Raw genomic sequence first — 23,221 nt, forward strand, 5'->3', positions numbered from 1 at the left:
TTGCAGGATTAAACTAAAAATAGTTTAAAAACAGATTTCACATATGAAACAACAGAACAGGAATGAGAAACACTGTCCACCAGAACCCTGTCATCTTGATAAAATGTGCGTGTGTGACCTGAATCTAAAATATAATGGGTTGCTTGATGGTTTAGAAAAAGGACAAATGAGAAGGTTGATTTTTTAATAAAAGACACTACCGGTGGACATAATTAATTCTTCATGAATTCTCCCTTAATGTCTACGTCTATATGAGTGTGTGTAAGTGATTGTGAGTGTCCTACCTGCCCCAGGTTATCAAAGTTGTACTTCCTACGGACCCATTTGTATTTAGCCTGCAGGCATTCAGATTTATTGGTGATATTTCTAGTGTCAAAGCCTTCACAATGATAAAACTTCCCCTTAAAGAGCTGAGTAAAAGAAAAAAAAACACCTTACATTTAGACAACATTAATACAAATAAACTGCAAACTACAAAGCAAGCAATAGCTCTGATCTGTGATTTTATTTCATAAATAAAAATGAACTGAATTTCCTTAAAAAATGTAGACACTATGTGTGTACCTGAACTCCTAGAATGCCAAAGACAATGAAGAAAGCGCAACAGATCAAAACAATATTTCCAATAGGCCTGAGAGATGTGATCAGTGTTTCAACAACCAGCTTCAGTCCGGGAGCTCTGCTTATGACCCTGATGACACAAACACACACAAAGAAATGCATATTTGGTGTTGCAACAATATCTGAACTCAATGCAAAACCGCTGAACTAGAAAGCGTATGTTAATAAAAGGGCTCAGTGTTGCACAACAAGCTGACAAGACGAGATGTTCTCTAGTGTTAGCCTTGAAATGAATAGGTAAGTCTGCTCAGCAGAATATCTCTCTGTCTGAGAGTTGCTGGTTTTGTTCAGATGTGTCTAGAGGAACAGTTTCCTGACAACAGCAAGAGATGAAATGTGGTTTCAGCACCATGGACAGCAGCATTATTAAAATTTAGGGATACATTTTATTTTTTCACATGATCAAAGTCAGGTCTGGTGAGATGCAGCTTTTGGTCTGTGCAATTGAAATTTGAAAGATTTGGCAAAGGGGAAGACTTTCAGCATATTAAATATCATTTAGGTCTATTCCTCCTTACACAAAACTATGATTTAATAATAGTGATGCACCATAATTAATTTTTTTACCAAAACACAAAACACAAAAACCTAAATTTTCATTTAGCTAAAAGCTGAAACGGACAATAAAGTCTATTCAATAATCAATTCATTAATGAAATTTATTTAATAATCAAAACTCAAATAAAAAACAGACTTGTATATACAGTATAAGCAATTCAATTAAATATGAACATTTAAATGGTATTTATAATAAAAATTTGTTTTTATGACAGATTTATTAAAACATACATTAAATAATGTTTCATATATCATTAGAAAAAATTGACAAAATTTGAAAGCTGAGACTTTGTTTCATATAAAAAACCCCCACAAAATTCAGTAACGTTTTGTATTATACGCTTGATAAATACAATGTTTAATGAACTTTTGTTTTGTTCATGCATCACCTGAAAGCAGAATACAAGCATAGAGTACAATATCTTGGTTCATCAAACTGAAGACTGATTCAAAATGAGAAATCGATATTGTCAGTCCAGCAGTTTAAGCAATGTTTCAGTCAACAACTTCGGCTCTCCAAAACTGTATCAGCCAAAATGAAAAATTCACTTTCACCTGAATACTTTTGCCAAAATTGTGGTGCATCACCATTTCAGAAAATTGAAATTGAGTTGTATACACTACATTTATTGAGCATTTTTGGAGTTCACCGGCTCTGGCCCCACTTTCATTATATTGTAAAAGAACAGTGTGAACATTTTGCTAAACATCTTTTGTTTTCCTTGGAAGAAAGATGAGTTAACTACCCCTTTAAAAATATTACAACAGCTGACACTAGAGGACTTAATGTGCTGCTACACATTCATACACACCCACACTCACACCTTCAATAAGGGTCTTACCTCAAGGGTCTTAGTGTTCTGAGCAGTCGAAGTACTCGCAGGATACCCAGGATTCTGTTCCCGCCAGAGGAGGCGAGAGAGACCAGGATGTCCACAATAGACACAAATACCAGCAGGCCGTCTAGAACATTCCAGCTGCTCTCCAGGTACGAGCCTGGACCAGCGTACAGTCCAAGAGAAACCACCTACAACACCAACAACGTATTAATCATAATCACTATCATCAGCATGTCATACTTAAAATTTTATTAGTATATAAAAAGATATAAAAAAAGTAAAACAATCAAACTATAATGTATGCTGTTAATTAATAACACTGTATTCATTTCCTACCTTCATAGTCATCTCAGCCACAAAGATCACAGTGAAGATGTAGTTAGAAACTTTAAGAAACATCCGCTCCTGTCAAACAAATACATAAATAATATTATTTATGTCAACATGCTCTGAGGTGTTACTTTTTCACATAATTAAGTCACCCAATGACTTTTTACAGCATTTAACATATTATGAACATATTTCACATATTCTATTATAATTTTAAATTTGTATTCAGGGAATTTTTTTTTTAGGACAGTTTGTTTATGGGTTTATAGGTTACATGCAACTTTAAAATGTTTCAAAAGGGTAGAATCATACATTCCTGAAATCAGTTTATAATATTAACCCACATAACCATTTATTATTATGATAAATGAATATTAATGATTATATTTAATAATTCTCAAGACATATACTACAATATTGTAAATGTAAAATTTAATTACATTTAAATTAAAAATAATTTAAATAAATTCTGCCAAGTGATAAAGTTCGTAAGTCTGATAAATTTACAATATTCATATAGAGACTTGGCCATTAATATAGAATTTAACTGATGTGCGGTCACATGTTTATCAGCAATTTTACAGTGGCTTTGAACTGGGCTCAGCCTATCAGATTTCAGTAGTTTCAATAATACAGTCACATGTACATTACCATTCAAATGTTTGGAGCCAGTATTTTTTTTTAAAAGAAATTAATACTTTTATTCAGCATAGATGCATTAGATAAAAAGTAATAGTAAAGACAATGATAATGTTACAAAAGAGTTCAAATTTCAAATGAATGCGGTCCTTTTGAACTTATTATTTATCAAAGAACTCATTTCAACACAATCAAACTCATTTCAGCAATGATAATAATAATAATAAATGTTTCTTGAGCATAAAATCAGCATATTAGAATGATTTCTGAAGGATCATGTGACACTGAAGACTGCAGTAATAATGCTGAAAAGTCAGCTTTAACATCACAGGAATTAAATTGCATTTTAAAATATGTTAATGTAGAAAACGTGTATTTTGAATTGAAATACTATTGCATAATATTACTGGTTTTTCTGTATTTTTAGTTAAATAAATGCAGCCTTGGTGAGCAAAAAGAGACTTCTTTCAAAAATATAAAAAAATCTTCCCGATCCTAAACTTTTGAACTTTTGCATGCATATATAATAGGGCTTGACGATAGCACTAGAATGAGTGTTGTGATGTATACCGTGCTGTCAGGTTGGATGTCAGGTCTCTCTAGAGCAATTGTGATGCAGTTAAGGAAGATGAAAAACAGCACAATATGATCAAACATCTTATGAGTGATGACCTTTTGACAGCGCATACGGAACCTGCAGAGAATGAGAGCGAAAGAGCTGTGTGAATAGCTTAAAAATGTGCAAGCACAGCATTCATTATGTGTGTATATATATATATATATATATATATATATGTGTGTGTGTGTGTGTGTGTGTGTGTGTTTGGTTGGTCTGCTGTGTTGGCACTCACTTATTTTGGGGGGAAAATAAGTAAAGAGACCAATCCTCATGGTCTCTACACCACTGGGGTTTATATGGCTCCAACAGTCTCTTCACAATCAGACGCCAACTCTAAACATAATACCAAATAAAAAACAAGCATAAGGAAAATAAAGAACAGAAATAGAAAATATTAGCACATATAAAATATTTCTTTAATATCTGCAATTTTTAAGAATGCCAAGAATATCTGATCTACGTGACTGATATACTGCAGCAGTATAATCAATAAAAAAGCTCATTAAATACAAGGCCCCACCTCCTCAAATTCATCATCATCTGCCCCCTGTGTGGACGGTAGATCGGGGCGTGTAATGTTTAGAGAGGATGGATAACCTCCATCTATTCTGCCGTTACACTCCAAATATGGGCGTGGAACCTGGAGGAGCTCTGGAAAATCAAACGACCCCAGACACGAAACTCCGCCTAGACTGCCAGTCCTGCTGGATTTCCCATCTTCTGATTGGCTGTCATCCATGCTGTACTGTCCTGCTACTGAAAGCAAGGACTCACGCTCTCCTGACTGAGCACGTCTCATTAGACTGGGGGCGTGGCCGAGGCTGTTCCAACTGGAGCGGCGACTTCCCCAAAGGCTGGACTACAACAGACACACAGACTATAGCTGATTATCACAGGATGCAACAACTGGTGTAGTATGGCAGACAAAATGAAAAAAGAAATAAGTTGACATAAATACAATAATGAGAGGGACAATATGGACAAGTTATAACCACTTAGGTATGACAGTTTAGATCATATGGGACGACTGAATTTGACAGTTAATAATGAAACATTTTCATTTATATATATATATATATATATATATAGTATAAGGCCACCGATCATAGCATTTTTTTTTACATTTTTAATTATTATTTACTAATTTAATTTTTTTTGTTCATTCATACAGTATGTGTGATTAAATATCCTTTATTTATATAGCTTTTGAACTTTTTATTTATTAATTTATTAATAAATATTTATAAACTTAAAAGGGATAATTATAATATGAATATATGAAGAGATTATTTGCAAAAACAGATAACTCTGTTTTTTTAAATGTTCAAAAATCATGTTTTTTATTATGCTATCATGTTTTTATTGTGTTTTATTGTGTTAGTTAGCTAGTATTTTTTAGTAATTTTGTCCCTAATCAAAATAACCCAACTGCAGTTTGATTGAAATTAATTGGAATTCACAAAGAAAAAACTAGATTTTTTGGAGTTATCTGTTTTTGCAAATGAACCCTTCATATATCAAAATATCAATTTAAATGTTTTGAGACGAATACTATTTGTGTAGGTTTATGCGTAACAGTATTTACTCCTCCTCACCAGGGATCTCTGGTCATGGGGCTCGGTGGAGGTGTTGCTGTTGCGCCGTGATTGGCTGTAGATGTGTGACACCTCAGTTCTGGGTGTGGCATTGAGCTGCAAGTGTGTGTTGTGAGGTGGCATGGACGCCCGAGGTTCCAGGTGTCCGTTGGAGATGGGCATTAATGTCTGCATTTTCATCTCTGATCCTAATATCAACAAGAGATTAGAATAAGATAACAAAACACATGTAAACAGCTGTACACGCACACACACACACACACACACACACACACACACACGTCTGGTTTGCTATCCTTGTGGGGAGTCTCCATAGGCGTAATGGTTTTTCTACTGTACAGACCGTATATTCTATTGCCCTACACCAACCCTACACCTAAACCTACCCCTTACAGGAGACTTTCTGCATTTTTAGATTTTCAAAAAACTTCATTCTGTGTGATTTATTAGCTTGTTTACCCGTGGGGTATCTCAATTTAGGCCCCCACCGTGACACGAGTCCCCATGAGTCTGTATGTATTCAGGTTTAAGTCCCCACCTGAATAGAAAAACAGGCACACAGGCACACAGACACACACACACACACACACACCTGAGTTCAGAAGTTCTCTCAGTTTGTCCTCATCACCATAGTCAGAAGACATGTCATCATCAGTGTCTGATCTGCTAGCATCACCCTGAAAGAGAAACAGAAATGACATTTAAAGGCAAAAATTTTGAATTTATAATAATGAATCATCATATTTTCACATCAACCCAAACCACACAAGGCCAGCATAAATAAATGCAGAACAAACACAATTACATTTGCTCTTTCAAGGGTATGCAACTCTCTACCTTCTAATCTCATGCTTAGTTAACTTAGTTGTCCTCGTCCTATTTCCTGTGAGTCATTGAACTTCCTCTTCCTTTGCATTTAAAATCAACATGAAACAGCATTCTGACCCATTCAAAAAGGATATTTCTCTAGAATTAAATTAGGAATTGATTTTATTGTGAAAAGTGGGCTTAATACCAAAATGAACCAGGCTGTGTAGTTCCTGGATGGGTTACGCCACACAAGTAATGGCTATTAAAATTCAATCATTCAAAAGTTCATTAATTTCAGTAATTCAACTCAAATTGTGAAACTCGTGTATTAAATAAATTCAATGCACACAGACTGAAGTAGTTTAAGTCTTTGGTTCTTTTAATTGTGATGATTTTGGCTCACATTTAACAAAAACACACCAATTCACTATCTCAACAAATTTATGGTGACATGCCAATCAGCTAATCAACTCAAAACACCTGCAAAGGTTTCCTGAGCCTTCAAAATGGTCTCTCAGTTTGGTTCACTAGGCTACACAATCATGGGGAAGACTGCTGATCTGACAGTTGTCCAGAAGACAATCATTGACACCCTTCACAAGGAGGGTAAGCCACAAACATTCATTACCAAAGAAGCTGGCTGTACACAGAGTGCTGTATCCAAGCATGTTAACAGAAAGTTGAGTGGAAGGAAAAAGTGTGGAAGATAAAGATGCACAACCAACCGAGAGAACCGCAGCCTTATGAGGATTGTCAAGCAAAATCGATTCAAGAATTTGGGTGAACTTCACAAGGAATGGACTGAGGCTGGGGTCAAGGCATCAAGAGCCACCACACACAGACGTGTCAAGGAATTTGGCTACAGTTGTCGTATTCCTCTTGTTAAGCCACTCCTGAACCACAGACAACGTCAGAGGCGTCTTACCTGGGCTAAGGAGAAGAAGAACTGGACTGTTGCCCAGTGGTCCAAAGTCCTCTTTTCAGATGAGAGCAAGCTTTGTATTTCATTTGGAAACCAAGGTCCTAGAGTCTGGAGGAAGGATGGAGAAGCTCATAGCTCAAGTTTCATGAAGTCCAGTGTTAAGTTTCCACAGTCTGTGATGATTTGGGGTGCAATGTCATCTGCTGGTGTTGGTCCATTGTGTTTTTTGAAAACCAAAGTCAAAACATCATGCTTCCTTCTGCTGACCGGCTTTTTAAAGATGCTGATTTCATTTTCCAGCAGGAATTGGCACCTGCCCACACTGTCAAAAGCACCAAAAGTTGGTTAAATGACCATGGTGTTGGTGTGTTTGATTGGCCAGCAAACTCACCAGACCTGAACCCCAGAGAGAATCTGTGGGGTACTGTCAAGAGGAAAATGAGAAACAAGAGACCAAAAAATGCAGATGAGCTGAAGGCCACTGTCAAAGAAACCTGGGCTTCCATACCACCTCAGCAATGCCACAAACTGATCACCTTCATGCCACGCTGAATTGAGGCAGTAATTAAAGCAAAAGGAGCCCCTACCAAGTATTGAGTACATATACAGTAAATGAACATACTTACCAGAAGGCCAACAATTCACTAAAAATGTTTTTTTTATTGGTCTTATGAAGTATTCTAATTTGTTGAGATAGTCAATTGGTGGGTTTTTGTTGAATGTGAGCCAAAATCATCACAATTAAAAGAACCAAAGACTTAAACTACTTCAGTCTGTGTGCATTGAATTTATTTAATACACGAGTTTCACAATTTGAGTTGAATTACTGAAATAAATGAACTTTTCCACGACATTCTAATTTATTGAGATGCACCTGTATACTCAAAAATCACCTGTTGTAAATATGTCAAAAATAAAGTGACTGAAAAAAGCGAAAAAGGGAGAGAAGCAGGAATGAATGAGAATCATGTATTATTTATTAACTTATACTTTGCATTTTTTTCTTTCGATATAGTGTGATTCATGTAAGTGACTAAATATGATTTATAAATTTATTTATATAGTTTTTGTATTTTTATTTATTGATTTATGCATATTTGGTTATGTATTTATGGCTAGATGAGTTCTGTTTTGCTTATGTTTCAATATTAAACCAAAACTCAAATAAAACTAATAAAGCAATAAAAACAATGAGTCTACAGTGAAACCACTTTTAATGAAGAAAACATGTGAATGTTTGTTTTTAAGATTCCATGCTTAAAATTTGCAATGAATATTCATGTCTGATGTAAAAAAAAAGAAAAGAAAAAGGGATAATTCTAATATTTTCTTTGTTTTGAGATCAATACTGTTTGCATAGGGGAAACAATCCTGCAAGTAACTTTATCTTTACATGCATTTAAAATCAACATGAAATAGCATTCAGACCCATTTTACTTCTATAAGGTTTATGTTTGAGTAAAACAGGATATTTCAGTTGAAATAAATCCAGTAGGAATAGATTTTATTGTGAAAGGTGGCTGTTTAATACCAAAACAAACAAGGTTGTGTACTTCCTAGATGGGTTATGTCAAACAAGCAACAGCCATTAAGATTTGCTCATTTATACTCCAAAATCTCCTGCTGTAAATACATGAAAAAATAAAGAGTAATGGAAAAAGGAGCAAAAAAAGCAGGAAAGAATGAGAATCCGCAATATCCAGCAGTAACAACCGGAAAAGTGTGTATTGTGTGAGTAGGTAAAGTGTCCAGTGTGTATGTGTGTGATATTTGTACCTTGCGGACAAAAGAGAGAGAGATAAAAGACAGAGAGGGAAAAAAAGGAACAACAGAAGGTTTGAGTGAAAGCGTTTTCCTGTGAAACACATCATCACACCAGCTGCAGCTCAGCGTCTGTGCTTATACACTGCAGATGAGTCTCATCTACATGAAAATTACACACACAAACCAAACATACACCAATCCACACAATCAATCTCTTTGATGTGACACCAATGACGAAAGGAAACAAGAGCGTGTTTTTCTTCATTTCCATGCGTGCTCAAAGGAAACCCCTTTTTTCAGGGTGTGCATAATGGTTACTGTGCTGTAATTGAGTTACAGTGTAATAATTCTAGTCCTCTGATAGCATCTTACTCTTAACATGAAAAATTCCCTCTTGGAAATTCAATTAAATGCAATATGGCCACATCTAATTCAGTCGTGCAGAGGATTCGCGCAGATGTTGCAAACTAGAGGAAGTAGTTTCAGCGATCTGTTAGTTACAGTAGTCGCCCCCCAAAATTTTAGAGACTTAAAGGAGGTGAGTTTGTTTCTTCATCAGAACAGCTTTAGAGAGATTTAGCATCACTTGCTCACCAGTGGATCCTCTGCAGTGAATGGGTGCCGTCAGAATGAGAGACCAAACAGCTGATAAAAACATCACACAAGTAATCCACACCACTCCAGTCCATCAGTTAACATCTTGTGGAGTGAAAAGCTGCATGTTGGTAAGAAAAAAAACAACAACCTTCATTAAGGTCAATAATCCATAATAACGCTTCTTCCAGTGAAAGTTCATCCCCTGTTGTCTCTCACATCAAAATCCAAAGAGGTATTTGTTTACAACTTTTCTGGACTGTTTTCACTTATAAATGTGCTTGATCGGTACATATTTCTCTCCTGATTCAGACAAGACGACTTTTTCACTGGACAAAGCAACATTATGAATAGAGGAATCAATTTTTTGATAAAAGCAACGGTTTGAAGTTAAAAATGCCTTAATTATGGATTTGTTTATTATAAGCAGCTTTTCCCTTCACAAGATGTTAACTGATGGACTGGAGTGGTGTAGATTACTTGTGGATTATTGTGATGTTTTTATCAGCTGTTTGGACTCTGGATTCTGACGGCACCCATTCACTGCAGAGGATCCATTGGTGAGCAGGTGGTGTAATGCTACATTTCTCCAAATCTGTTCAGATGAAGAAACAAACTCCTTTATTTCTTGGATGGCTTGAGGGAGAGTAAACTTTCAGCGAATTTCCATTTTTGGGGTGAACTATTGCTTTAAGCCAAAATGTACAGTCTCACTGCATTAGATACAAAATATCAAAGGAGCTGGTATTTATTTTAAAGAAAGATATTACAAGCACACTTTTCAAGCAAAACATTTCAAGAAAAAACACATGCTGTACTGTAGTCCCTAGTCCAACATCTGACATCTTACCTCAGCTTGAAAGCCCTCTACTAAGATGGCAACCAGTAAATTGAAGAGTACGTAATTCCCAAAGGTCATCAAGGCCACAAAGTACAGAGCCGCCCAGGGGGAGGTGGAGGCCATGCCATTATACAGAACCACATTCCAGTCCTCCTGGGTCAAAATCTGTAGAGACACAGGACGACTGTTAGCGCAAATTGGTGATAGCACAAATATCACATTTTAAACTACTGTCTTAGATTATGAGTAGGTAAATACTGTAGCATTACTGTAGTTTTGTACCAATAAACACCGACCTTTGTCTAAATGCTATTAAACACATCAAAATGTTATTTATTGATTACAACAACACCTTTACGTGTACAACATACCTTGAAAGAATTAGCATTTTGCTTATAACAATTAATGGTGTATTTATATTAACAAAAATATATTTAATTGATATAAATTGAAAAACATAAAAAAACAAAACTGAGAAGAAAAAAACTAAAACATTTTAAGTAATTAATGTTAATGACCAAATTATTCTGACTTCAGTGAACCTACCTGATTTACAATATTAAATCTACATTGATATAATAATAATAGAATAAAATAATAAATGATAAATAAATGATCATTTAAAAACCAATAGAAAGACTAGTAATTATTACAATATTATTATTATCAATATCATTATTATTATTATTGTTGTTGTATTTTAATTACAACACAGATTACAAGTTTGTCCGGAATAAAAATGTATTTTCTTTAAAAATACATGCATTTCCACTAATAAAATATTAAAATTATTCTTACTACATCGAGCCTATTAGATTTACAATATATAATCTACAATTATTAATTATATTTCATCACCACCACCACCACCAACAACAGTAAAAATAGTTATTGTTGTTATTATTATACTGGGGTATATAAATTGTAGTAATAGCCAAAAATACATTATATGGGTCAAAATGATCTATTTTTATTTTATGCCAAAAAAATAATTAGGATATTAAGTAAAGATCATGTTCCATGAAGATATTTTGTAAATTTCCTACCGTAAATGTATCAAAACTTAATTTTTGATTAGTAATATGCATTGCTAAGAACTTAATTTGGACAACTTTAAAGGTGATTTTCTCAATATTTAGATTTTTTTGCACCCTCAGATTCCAGATTTACAAATAGTTGTATCTCGGCCAAATATTGTCCGATCCTAACAAAAGCTTATTTATTCAGCTTTCAGATGATGTATAAATCTCAATTTCGATGAAATTTTTTTGAAAAAATGTACACTTAAGACTGGTTTTGTCATCCAGGGACACATATAAGTACTATTAATTATACAATAATAGTAATAATACTTTGTTTGTATGTATTTATTATTATTAACAAGTAAAACAAATGTAGTCTTTTTAAAAAAATTAATTTTAAATTCAACTGCTAGTTTGTTCTGCCTTCCCTCCAGCACATTTCACACAGACATCCACAACAGAACCTGAACTCATCTCTGCCTCTTCCTGCAGACTGATTTAGAACAGAGGAAAAACAGCAGGTTCAGTCTGGAGTTTATATTCTGCTTACAAACGCGTGTACACACACACACACACACACACACTCCCACCCGCACTGACAGAAATAGAGATTAGGGAAATTAAAGGCTCCCGGTACCGAAGAAACCCTGACTCCGATGGCTTCCCTCAGGGCCTGGAGTTAATACAGTACCGTATCAGTATTTGCACAAGTGTCACCCCCAGTGACCTCATCACACTACCCAATACTGCAGGGAGAGGGCTGATGACCTCATCGTGTCTGCAATAATATAGGGCAGGTTTCCATGACCTCAGCAATTTCAGCTCTGACACAAGTTGTAGAAGTTTAAATAATCCCAGTCTTAAAAGTGCGACTGACACACACACAAACACATACATTCATATACAGCAAACCTGAGCCGCTGCCTAACAGACAGAGATGACTGCAAGAGGATTACAACACTTAGCCGTGTTATATAATAATGTTTAGAAGGCAGAACAAAAATGTAGGTTTGCATAAATACTTTACAAACAATAATGTAACAAATTATTTAAATAATCACAAATATATAAATTTACAGCTTCAAAAATGGCTGTTTTGCTCTGACACCCAAGGATTTGTGACTTCATTTAGGGGAGGCTAAATACCCACAATCCCTTGCCTCAGCATTTTTGCAAAATGCTGCTGTTCCCACATTGAGGAGTGAGTATTTAATCAAAACTTGCCTCTGAAGACTAAAAATGCTATTTCTGGACTTCAAATGAATACAAGCCTCTGTAAGATTTTAATAAGTTCAACCGTCAGTTTAGTGACATACAGTAAAACACTCCTGGTGGTCAGCAAAATGTGTGGATTTCAGGAACAGCAGCTTCAAAAACTAGTTGTGTAGTGTTTTATTTTTCATTAAAGAGGACCTTTGTTACTTAAGCACAAAAAAGCAGTTCACCCTGAAGTATTTCTACCTGTTAACAAAATATAACATCCATCTATTGCTTATTATTGAGTTTATAGGGACAATCTTCCGACCTGGAACACGGTGACGATGGCCCAGAGAAGTGAGTCAAAGTTCTTCCTGTCCGACACAGTGTCTCCATTCTCCAACCGCAGCGTAAACTTACACCCAAACAGATGCATTCCCAATATACTAAAACACAGACGACAAGAGAAAAAAAGGGAGAGACAGACATGAGAGAAAAAAAACAAAAAAACATTTACGGCATTAAATGAAAGAATATCACGGTTATTCAGTGACATTTGACTTACAACTTACAACCGATATAATAATTATTATATTACTTTAAATTCAGATTATTTGAAATTTTCTTTTTTTTAAAAATTAAAATTAAAATTTATTAAAAGTTCCCTTTCATGCCTACAAAGAAATAAAATAATTTTGTTTTTATTGAAACTAAAATATCGTACTTTCACTATAAAATGTATTTATTTTCCAAAAAATACTATGTAAAAGGCTGATATGTGCTATTTATGGGCGAAATTGACCATTATGACAAGGTACACTAAAGGTGAATAAATATTATTATGATTACTTGTCTTTATTATCATTAACTAAAATTAAAGCTATTAAAAACAATCATTACTTTAAAATAAAATAAAATAAAATAAAATAAAATAAAATAAAATAAAATAAAATAAAATAAAATAAAATAAAATAAAATAAAATAAAATAAAATAAAATAAAATAAAATAAAATAAATTACTAAAACTTGAAATTAAAATAATAAAAAGAAAACATAAAAACCTAATTCAAAATATGAAAAATAAAACAAAACAGTATATAAATGTTTTAAATAACACTGCGTACATTAATCACAAAATCGCTGTGATGGGATTGAAAATTGATTGAAAATGCGACTTCTTGAGTTCACCTTTTAAAATGAAACGAATGACCAATCACTGAAAAATCAACTGGGAAATAACGACTGACACTATAGTATATCCAGTACGACTCATTTGCTTTCAGTCAGTACTTGTATGGAAGAACTTTCATTCAAACCTAAAGATGAAGATGAAGAGCATCAGCAGCATGCAGAAGGTGGCCACATTGTCCATGGTCTTCATCAGTACCACCAGCTGCCTGCGCAGAGCCGGGAGGAACCGCACCAGCTTTAGCACCCTGAGCAAACGAAACGTCCGCAAAACAGAAAACCCTCCGTCCGCTTGTCCGACGATCTCACACACACTGTCAAACCCAACAGATGGAACATGAGTGGTCAAAATACACAGTATTTACAACAAATGTAAAGCGTTTGAACAGCACAGAACCTGATGATAACGATGACCCCGTCAAAGATATTGTAGAGGTTGCTGATGTAGTCGAACAAACCGCAGGTCGAAAGCTTCAAGAGCATCTCTAACGCAAACAAACTAGTGAAGACAATATTACTGATCTCCAACACATCTGTCAGCTCCTCCGGCTGAAAGAGAAAACGAATATACAATATTAGTCCAGTTTTATGTGATATGTCATAGTAACAACTAATGCATATTTATGTGAATCTGTATGTCTACCAGACGAAAAAAAAAAAAAAAGCACCCTTCTTCTCAACAAGTCGTGTGATCTGAGGTATTCACATCTGTAACACATATGCTGCTAACACGAATGTATACAAAAGCTAAACTACAGTGTTGTTATTGTCATGACATTATATTTATGCTTCTCCTCTTTCTCTCCATGAGGCTTTATTTCTTGCCGAGGCAGAGCAGGCGAGCGCTGTTATTAACCGTGTCTACTGTAATGTAAATAATCATTTCCCTGGCAACAGTGTGAATGTCCTCTGCCTCAAACCGGTTAATCTCAGACTCCTCTCAGTCTCACACAGACACACTAATCCTAACCAAGGGGGTTAATTAAATGCAATATGAGCCAAAAACATGCATAGAATCACACCGCAAACACAGCACTGTGGGATCATGTTGTGTTACAAAGAGTGTTTTTGACACTGGGGGATTTCTTTGTATGTGCCAGCAAAAACCAGACACTAGAGGAAAAAAATGGTATTGCTCAAAGTCACAATTTAATTTCAGGAGATTAACTGAGGTATTCATTATGGTTGTTTCTTTTATATGTTAATACACTCTAAATAATGCTGGTTTAAATATGGACAAACGTTTAAATGTTTAACCCAACCTTCTGGGCAGTAACCCAACCGCTGGGTTTGTCCATATGTTACCCAGGGCTGGGTTGTATTTAACCCAGCATTTTTAGAGTGTATGTTTCCTGAGTTGTATGTTTTTAAAGTTTTAAATCAGCTGTAAATCAACTTACTTTTAAGGCACACACTATCAAAAAATTCAATTATATATATATATATATATATATATATATATATATATATATATATAATCCATTTAAATTAGGCCAACATGAACATTTTGGTCACAAACAAATTGCACAGATGCAATGGATTCAGATCCAAAATGACACAGACACATTGAAAATTGCAAGTTTTATTATTTTTTAATCTAACATCATCCATCCATTTAATTACATAATTTATTTAAGTACTCAACTAAAGCTTAGTCTTCATTTTCAACTGGAACAAATCCTTTAAACATAATATTTCCTTTAAAAATTGCTACTCCTACTCCTACTGCTAATATATTTTTATTATTATTATTATTTTTATAATTATGTTCAAAAGGATTTATTCTGGTGATGCTGTATTGAAAATAAGGATTCTGCTTTTGTAGAGTACTATATTAAATAATAATAATATTTAATATAGTAATATAATAATAAATAAATAAATAATTATAATAATATATAGCATAATAATAATATATAATATAATATATAATAATAATAATTATTATTATCATTAAATAATAATTTAATAATTATTATTATTATTATTATCATCACTACTACTAAATGATAATAATAATAATAATAATAATAATAATTGTTATTATTATTATCATTTAATTATAATTATTATTGTATGTTCAAAAGGATTTGTTCTGGTGTTTCTGTATTGAAAATAAGGATTAAGTTTTTGTAAAGTACTATATTAAATAATAATAATAAGTATTATTATTATTCTAATCAAAAAGCTTCATTTAATTTTGTGTAAAAGTTTTCCTCTTTTAATTATAGTTTATTTAAACACTTTTATAATCACATTACACGTTTTTATTTTGGTGTATGTAGCGTAGGCAAATCTGAGTAGTTTGTGAAACTGTTGAGACCTCTTTTAAAACTCAGTAGACATGTGGGATAACTAGAAAATCACTAGTGTTTATTAGAAACAACACAGATGTTAATTAATCTAATTTGTGAGGTGTGTGTAAATGAGTGTATTATTTTCACCTGCTCATGGTATTCCACTCCCATGCTGAGTGTATTAATAAGGATTGCTATCATTATCCCTCTGTTGAAGTACTTGCTGTCCACAATCCGCCTCAAAACGGCTCTGGCATAATGAACACACATACACACACAGTTCTCATTCCCAGGCTCCTTTTCATCCAAATCCTGATTTCTTTTGCTCTGTTCTGAGTTGATGTCTGGCCCCTGTTTCTCTGGGTCCGATTCACCATTGGAGTCGCAATTAACACCGTCGCCTTCCTGGGCGCAAATTGGGCAGGAGGACGACTCTGAAGACACCAGTCCCACCCTGCTGTCCACACACACACTCGAGCACGTGCCCGGATACACACCTGCAGTGAAGGACGACAGTTTTTAATATCACACACAGGAAGGCCGGGGCTAGTTGTCTCAAAAACGGTCCAAGTCCAATTTACACAAATGCTACAATGTTTTCCTATGTGTCTATACATAAACTGACGGTCAAAAATAAATCTACTCCTACTCTCTAGCTTGCTTCCTAATCTACAGTAGTTGTCTAATAAATCTGGTTTTACGAATATTGTTGGTTGTAACGAATTGCTTTTGTAAGCTGCTTTGTATGAAAGCATCTGATGCATAAATGTAAATGTAAAATGTAAATGTTCACTGCAGTAAATATTGAGACAACTACCCCCAGCCTCCCTGTTACATAAAATATTTTGTGATATAACCAGATAATTAGGCAATCCAGTGATGCATTAGTGACATGATTATAGTTTACAACACTGATTTTCTTTGATAACAGTGATCGATACTGTCTCTCTTGCATAATCAGGGCAAAATCTGTCTGCATCTGCCTTTTGAGACCCATTTGCTGAGCCTGAGCTACGATTATCTCTTACATGAAATTCACAATGTGCATGATTCACATATTAGTTGATCATTTCAAATATATGGTATATTAAATGATGGCACCAAACCCAGTCAAAAAGGAATATGTACAGGACTCTTGAGTGATTTTTAAAAAAATCATAATTTGGCATCAATTCTTTAATTACCCTAATGGGATCAAACTGGACTTCTCTAAGATTTTATAGTTTTTAGTGTTAACTAAAATCACTGTTCTGCCATTTACTGTTTTTGTCACCACTGTTATTGTGTTGGAATAATATGGTTACTGGGGGAGCTATAGGATTTTTTTCAAACTGTTGTGAAATTAAATGCTACCAGCTTTCTAAAAGGTACCCCCAAAACAATCTGTTTTAATAAAAAAATGCACTACCGCTCAAATGTTTGTGGTCAGTAAGATTTGTTTACATTTTTTTTAAAGAATTTAATACTTTCATTAAACAAAGATGCATTGAATTGATCAAAGGTGACAGATTTTATAATTGTTACAAAAGATTTCTATTTCAAATAAATGCAGTTCTTTAAACTTTATATGCAGCAAATAAGCTTGTAATGTATCATGCATCATTGCCAACATAAAAATTAAATGACTTTTTAAAAATATGTTAAAACAGCTCTTTTAAATTGTTATAACATTTAATAGCATAAGAGATTTATTTAAAAAACATTACAAATATCTTAGGCTATTTTGAACAGTAGTGTACATCAACACAACATTACAAAATAAGGAATTTGTACAAAATTTATTACAAAATAAGGATTTCCTTGTTAGTTTTTCCTGTTGTTAATCATAAAAAATGTTTTGTGTTATGTTAAAACCCCATAATAAATTTTGCATTAGAATTATTTCGGTTACCAATTCTGATGTAAATATTAAATTTAAATTCAAATCACGAAGACTTCCAGAATCAAAAATTACTGAAGTTCACTGGAAATGATGAAGACAGTGTTCCATAGCTATATATCACCAGTGTTTAGCACAATAATTTGTTTATTTGTTATTTATTATTTAATTGCTTGAGCGGTGCTTTTTCCCTTAAATTCAAAAGCATGGTTTGCAAATTTATTTACACAACATTTATGAATATAGTCAAAGCTAAATGTAATAACACAATAGGATTTTTAGAAAGGAAAATCTAAAAGAGAAAAAAGAAAAATTAGGGAGAATCAATGAATTATAAATAGTTTACTGCCATTGTGTGAATCATAGTAATCATGAAATCCATAAAAAGTAACTGGAATCTGATTATGAGCATTTTAAAATGTAATCTAATTAGAAGTACTTAATTTTTGGAATCTGATTATTAATCCAAATTACATGTAATCAGTTACTACCCAGCTCTGATGACAACTATTAAATGCAATTGCACAGAAGTGTGGGTGAGGATGTACTTTAGCTACTGGATGCTGAAACGAATCAAAGTTATGAATACATTTAGACCAAAATGTTGAAAAAACCCAAGGCTTCCTCACAAGGTAATTTCAGGCAAAAGTCAAGAGGCACAAAAATAATGACTAGACAGAGTGTGAGTTTGTTCAGACGGTTCCCTCAATTCAATTTGGAATTATTAGGGCATGTCAAGTGTGCAAAGCCAAGAAAAAAAAATAATGAATTCCATTATCTACGTTATTAAGTTAAAACCCCAGAGACAGAATTTACTCTTAATCCACAAACTCAAAGTCAAATTTTAAACATGAGAGCAGGGCAAAAAACACTTCACTTTTTGCACAGTGACTGCAATATTTGTGCTTAATGTGTTTTATGTACAGTGGCCCCAAAAAGTATTTGTACCTTTAAGCCATAATTCATATAGTTCACAGTTTATTTTGATCGCCCACTTTAGACATTCTTCTAACTATAAGTAACTTTGTAACTACATGTCAACTAACTATCAATAGAGTATTAGTAGACTGTTAGTTTAGGGTTAGGGTTAGTAGAATAACTTGGCAATACTTGCAAATTGACTTGTTGACTATATTTAATTTTTCTGATGTGTGACCCATATCCAATATCTGCATTCATAATACACACATGGTAAAACAACCCAGGGTATATGTATTGACATGGTTGCCAGGTCTACAAAACAAAAACCAGGGTTTTCAGTGCTTCCCCTCTGTCGAAATAGAAGGGGAAGAGATTGCTTTAACCTGCAGATTAAAAAACAAACAAGCCAATGGTGTAAAAGTAGCCCAATACCACAGGAAAGCTGCAGACTTGGCAACACTGCTTACTGACCCGGAAAAGCGTCCACCTTACTTGATGTCATTTACCACTGTCGCGTTTTCAGTGATGTAAAAATCGCATTGACAGGAGAATATCCGATCTGTCTGCTTACATGGCAGACACAAATGCACATTTCTGAGTCATATCAGATTTATTTCCACATATGAATAAGGCCCAAAACCGATCTGAGAATATCGGAATCCATGCGCTTTTCTTCCTGCTTACACGTTCGTGGGTCATTTCCGATTTGTGCCATGTGGGAGGAGAAAATCGTAATTGGGTTGCTTGAACCATTTAATATAAAAGTGTCCTTATTGTTAGTTGAATGTCAATCAAAATAAAGTGTTAGCAGATAGCAAGCAGACAGTCTACTAATACTCTACTAACTGTATTTGACAAGTAGTTGCAGTTACTTATAGTTAGTGGAATGTCTAAAGTAGACTATCAAAATAAAGTGTTACATAAAGGATTAGTTCACTTACAGAATAAGTGATGTTAATAAGTGATGTTAATAAGTAACATCACTTACAGAATAAGTAAGATGTTAATGTCTTTCCTTCTTCAGTCGAAAAGAAATTAAGGTTTTTGAGGAAAACATTCCAGGATTTTTCTCCAAATAATGGACTTCAATGGAGGACTCCAACAGGTTGTAGGTGCAAACTGCAGTTTCAATGCAGCTTCAAAGGGCTCTACAGGATCCCAGCTGAGGGATAAGGGTCTTATCTAGCGAAACGATCAGTAATAAAAAAAAAAAATAAAAAAAAAGTATATACTTTTTAACCACAAATGCTTGTCTTGCACTAGCTCCGTAATGCGGTTCTACGATTTCACGCATTACGTAATCACACTGAAAAAGTCATGCATGGTTAGTTCCTTGTCTGTGTAATTTGGTTCAAAAAGGTAGGGTAGGGTGAAAAACCTTAATTTCTTTTTGACTGAAGAAAGAAACACATGAACATCTTGGAAGACATGGGGGTGAGTAAATTATCAGCAATGTTTTATTCTGGAATGCAATTGCATTAGATAAATACAGCTTATCCATGTTCTTACCGTGCTGCAACTTGTAAGTATCATGGTATCCACTACAAACAGAGATCTTCCTGCCGTAGATTCCATGATGGAAAGCAGGTGCTTTGACTCCACCTGTCGAGCGTGAGCGAGTATGTGAGTTTGTGTATAGTTTGGAGGGCAGGATGGTGGGATAGTTCATACCGAGCCTCAAACCCTTTAAATTTTGTAGTGCCAGAGGGAGCGATGGGGTCTTTTTGGAATTCTGAGCATCTCTATCGAGATGAAGGGTTTTCATTTCTATGCCATTGCTGATGTAATGTTGACGCTGATGGGGATGATGATAATGCAGCATACAGTATTGGGTCGGACCCATCTTTGCCCCATTGTCACTCCAATATCCATTAGTCCCGCCCACTGTGAGGGAGCTGCTAGGATTGGCCACACCCCTACGTCTCTTGTGGCATAATTCGCCATAGATGCGTGCGGCATGTCGGAAAAATTTGCGGCAAACGTGGACAAGGTATTTTAGCATTTCTTCGTAGCAGGATCCCGGTTCAGCCAGGCTAGCTAAGGTTGATTCGTTACTACGAAAACGTGCCCGCTGCTCCTGCATCAGTTGGTTCTCACGTTGTTTGGTCTCAGAGAACTGTGTTGCTATGACAACGAGGCACAGGTTGATCATGAAGAAGGAGCCTACCTGTGGACAAAACAAAATATGAGTATACAACAGAGATATTGCAAACAATAGTCCAAAAACATTGCAGGATTACGAGGTACCTAGTATTTATTACATTTCATGACCTTGACAGTCTTCTCAACAATAACATTGTGTTTTGTATGGCATGTTTATGAAGATTAAGCTTAAAAAAAAGCTAGAAATCAATTTTCTCTCAGAAATGGCTAAAATTCACAAATAACTACAAAGAACAGCAAGTAACACATTGCATTAAATGTGACATTTTGAAATAGAAAGACTGAAATAATCATTCTACTGTAATTCCTGTAATAATCATTGTTTTACAGGATCCAATAATCATTGTTTTATTAACAACTCTTTGTATCACTTCTGAAGGATGGTCTAAAAAAAGTGTACTTACACTACCAGTTTGGGGTCAGTGTTTATTTATTTTTTTAATTAATTTAATTACATTTTTTAAATAATAATAAAAAAATTTTTTTCACAAACATATTAAGCAGCACAACTGTTATTAACTGTTATTAACAACTGTTATTAAGCAGCACAATTCTTGAGCAGCAAATCAGCATATTAGAATGATTTCTGAGGAATCATGTAAAACTTAAGACTGGAGTAATGATGATGGGACAGGGAAAAATACATTTTAAAATATATTTAAATACAGTTATATTAAAATGTAATAATATTTTACAGTATTTCTGTTTTACTGAATTTCTGATCAAATAAATGCAGCTTTGATGAACACAAAACACTTATTTCATAAACAACAATAAATCTTCCTAATCTTTTGAACAATAGTTAAAGCATAGGCTATTTTTATGGGAAATATTTTATTTTATTATTAGCAAAAGTAGTTTTAAGATTTACATATTTTAGTCATTTTTTTGTAAAGTATCTAAAAATACTGACTAAAAGTTACAAAAAAGTTTCCAGATTTAAGTACATGTAAAAAGAGCATTTTCTTAAATACTGTTAATACATTTCATACACAAACTGTGCAAATCAACCTGTTTAAGCGCAATTTTGTCCTGTGTTTTAAAGTCGCTAGAGCACAGCAGACTGAAACATGTTAGCAGATATTTAGCACTTAATTTAGCTGCAGATGATTTAATAGTTGCTTATACAGTGTAGTTGCTACACTGTAAAAAGTGAAAAGTTGACTTAACTTAATAAAATTGAGGAAACCCGTTGCCTTAAAATTATTAAGTAAATAATAATTAAAAAAAAAAAAAAATGTTAATTATTATTTATTATTATTTAATTTTAAGGCAACGGGTTTCCTCAATTTTTTTAAGTTAAGTCAACTTATCACTTTTTATAGTGTACTGATCACTACTTGGTTGTACTTGATTATAGGTTAAACAGAAGAATGTGATTTGAAATTTATAATCGATTTAATTGAATTAAATGTGTACATTTAAGGTCTAAGATTGTATAAAAAGTATGATTTTCTTCTTAGAAATGTAGTAGTAACTCAGTAGGTTTCTTAAGCACAAGCATTCAGTTTCAATATTGCTCAATTACAAATTCCTAAGAAATGATGACCAAATTTTCATCTCTTTAAGTATGGTTATCAAGTAAAATTACTCAAGTAGATTACACAGCTGATGATAGCAAAATACATTTCCATGCAACTAATGAAAGCAGAGAATCCAGCAGAGGTTTAAAGAGAGTAAGACGTATCAGTTAATTAATTACTGTGCACTTACAATGATAAGAAAGATGAAATAGATGAAGTTGTAAAAGGAATGCGCATCCATGACATAGTACATGATATCCACCCATCCCTCTAACGTGATGACCTGATGAGAAAACACAAACAGGATTACACAGGTTACGACATCCACCATGCATGTAATCATTAAAACACAGCCCTTCTATCAAGTGCCAAAACACAAAGGACATCTTCAGATATTGTTCATCGCTTCCACAAAACTAGGTCAGGAAACTCTATGGAATGATAAACGTCACGCTGTGGTCAATCGGATTAGTCAGAAATCTGATAAATGTCTGTGTCCATTCCCAATCAGGTTACTAAAGAATATGATAAATATTGTCGCCCTTAGATTAGATTAGAATGGAACATGATAAAACTGGATTTCCTAGGACAGGTAAGTTGGTTATTGATGTAAGAGGATTCACTCTCGCTGTAGCCCCTGGCAACCATTCACTTCATTTTCTGACTCTGAAACTAAGTGTCTCTCGGCGCCAAAAGGATATGTGAGGATAAAAAATATCACAGCCTGCCAGACTGAATATATACTCAGCGAAAATTTTAATGAACAACTTGGAGCAGATCTCTAACACACATTCATCCGAGAAGAAAAAAAAACAAGAATTCTTGACCTGCCTTCCTAAAAATAATTGATGACTATATCTATTTATTTTTTTATTTTTTTTACATAAACTCATTCAATA

The 23,221-nt window shown here is 34.0% G+C and overlaps 1 protein-coding gene across 3 annotated transcripts in view; it reads right to left on the reverse strand.

Annotated features, from left to right (window-relative positions):
* Positions 1–23,221, reverse strand: part of cacna1hb (calcium channel, voltage-dependent, T type, alpha 1H subunit b) — a 117,530-nt gene that overhangs the window by 32,933 nt on the left and 61,376 nt on the right. For 2 of the 3 annotated variants that reach the window (XM_058770543.1, XM_058770550.1), the window contains exons 8-23: positions 22,513–22,605; positions 20,146–20,803; positions 15,984–16,333; positions 13,937–14,088; positions 13,668–13,853; positions 12,680–12,797; positions 10,142–10,297; positions 5,794–5,878; positions 5,202–5,389; positions 4,127–4,465; positions 3,839–3,939; positions 3,558–3,681; positions 2,355–2,423; positions 2,022–2,206; positions 565–691; positions 285–410 (exon numbers count right to left, since the gene is read on the reverse strand). In XM_058770543.1, coding sequence (XP_058626526.1) covers positions 285–410; positions 565–691; positions 2,022–2,206; positions 2,355–2,423; positions 3,558–3,681; positions 3,839–3,939; positions 4,127–4,465; positions 5,202–5,389; positions 5,794–5,878; positions 10,142–10,297; positions 12,680–12,797; positions 13,668–13,853; positions 13,937–14,088; positions 15,984–16,333; positions 20,146–20,803; positions 22,513–22,605 — 3,057 coding nt within the window. The remainder of the gene's footprint in view (positions 1–284; positions 411–564; positions 692–2,021; positions 2,207–2,354; positions 2,424–3,557; positions 3,682–3,838; positions 3,940–4,126; positions 4,466–5,201; positions 5,390–5,793; positions 5,879–10,141; positions 10,298–12,679; positions 12,798–13,667; positions 13,854–13,936; positions 14,089–15,983; positions 16,334–20,145; positions 20,804–22,512; positions 22,606–23,221) is intronic. The other variant, XM_058770561.1, reaches the window with a different exon arrangement.

Source organism: Onychostoma macrolepis, chromosome 01 (assembly GCF_012432095.1).
Source record: "Onychostoma macrolepis isolate SWU-2019 chromosome 01, ASM1243209v1, whole genome shotgun sequence".
Lineage (NCBI taxonomy): Eukaryota > Metazoa > Chordata > Actinopteri > Cypriniformes > Cyprinidae > Onychostoma > Onychostoma macrolepis.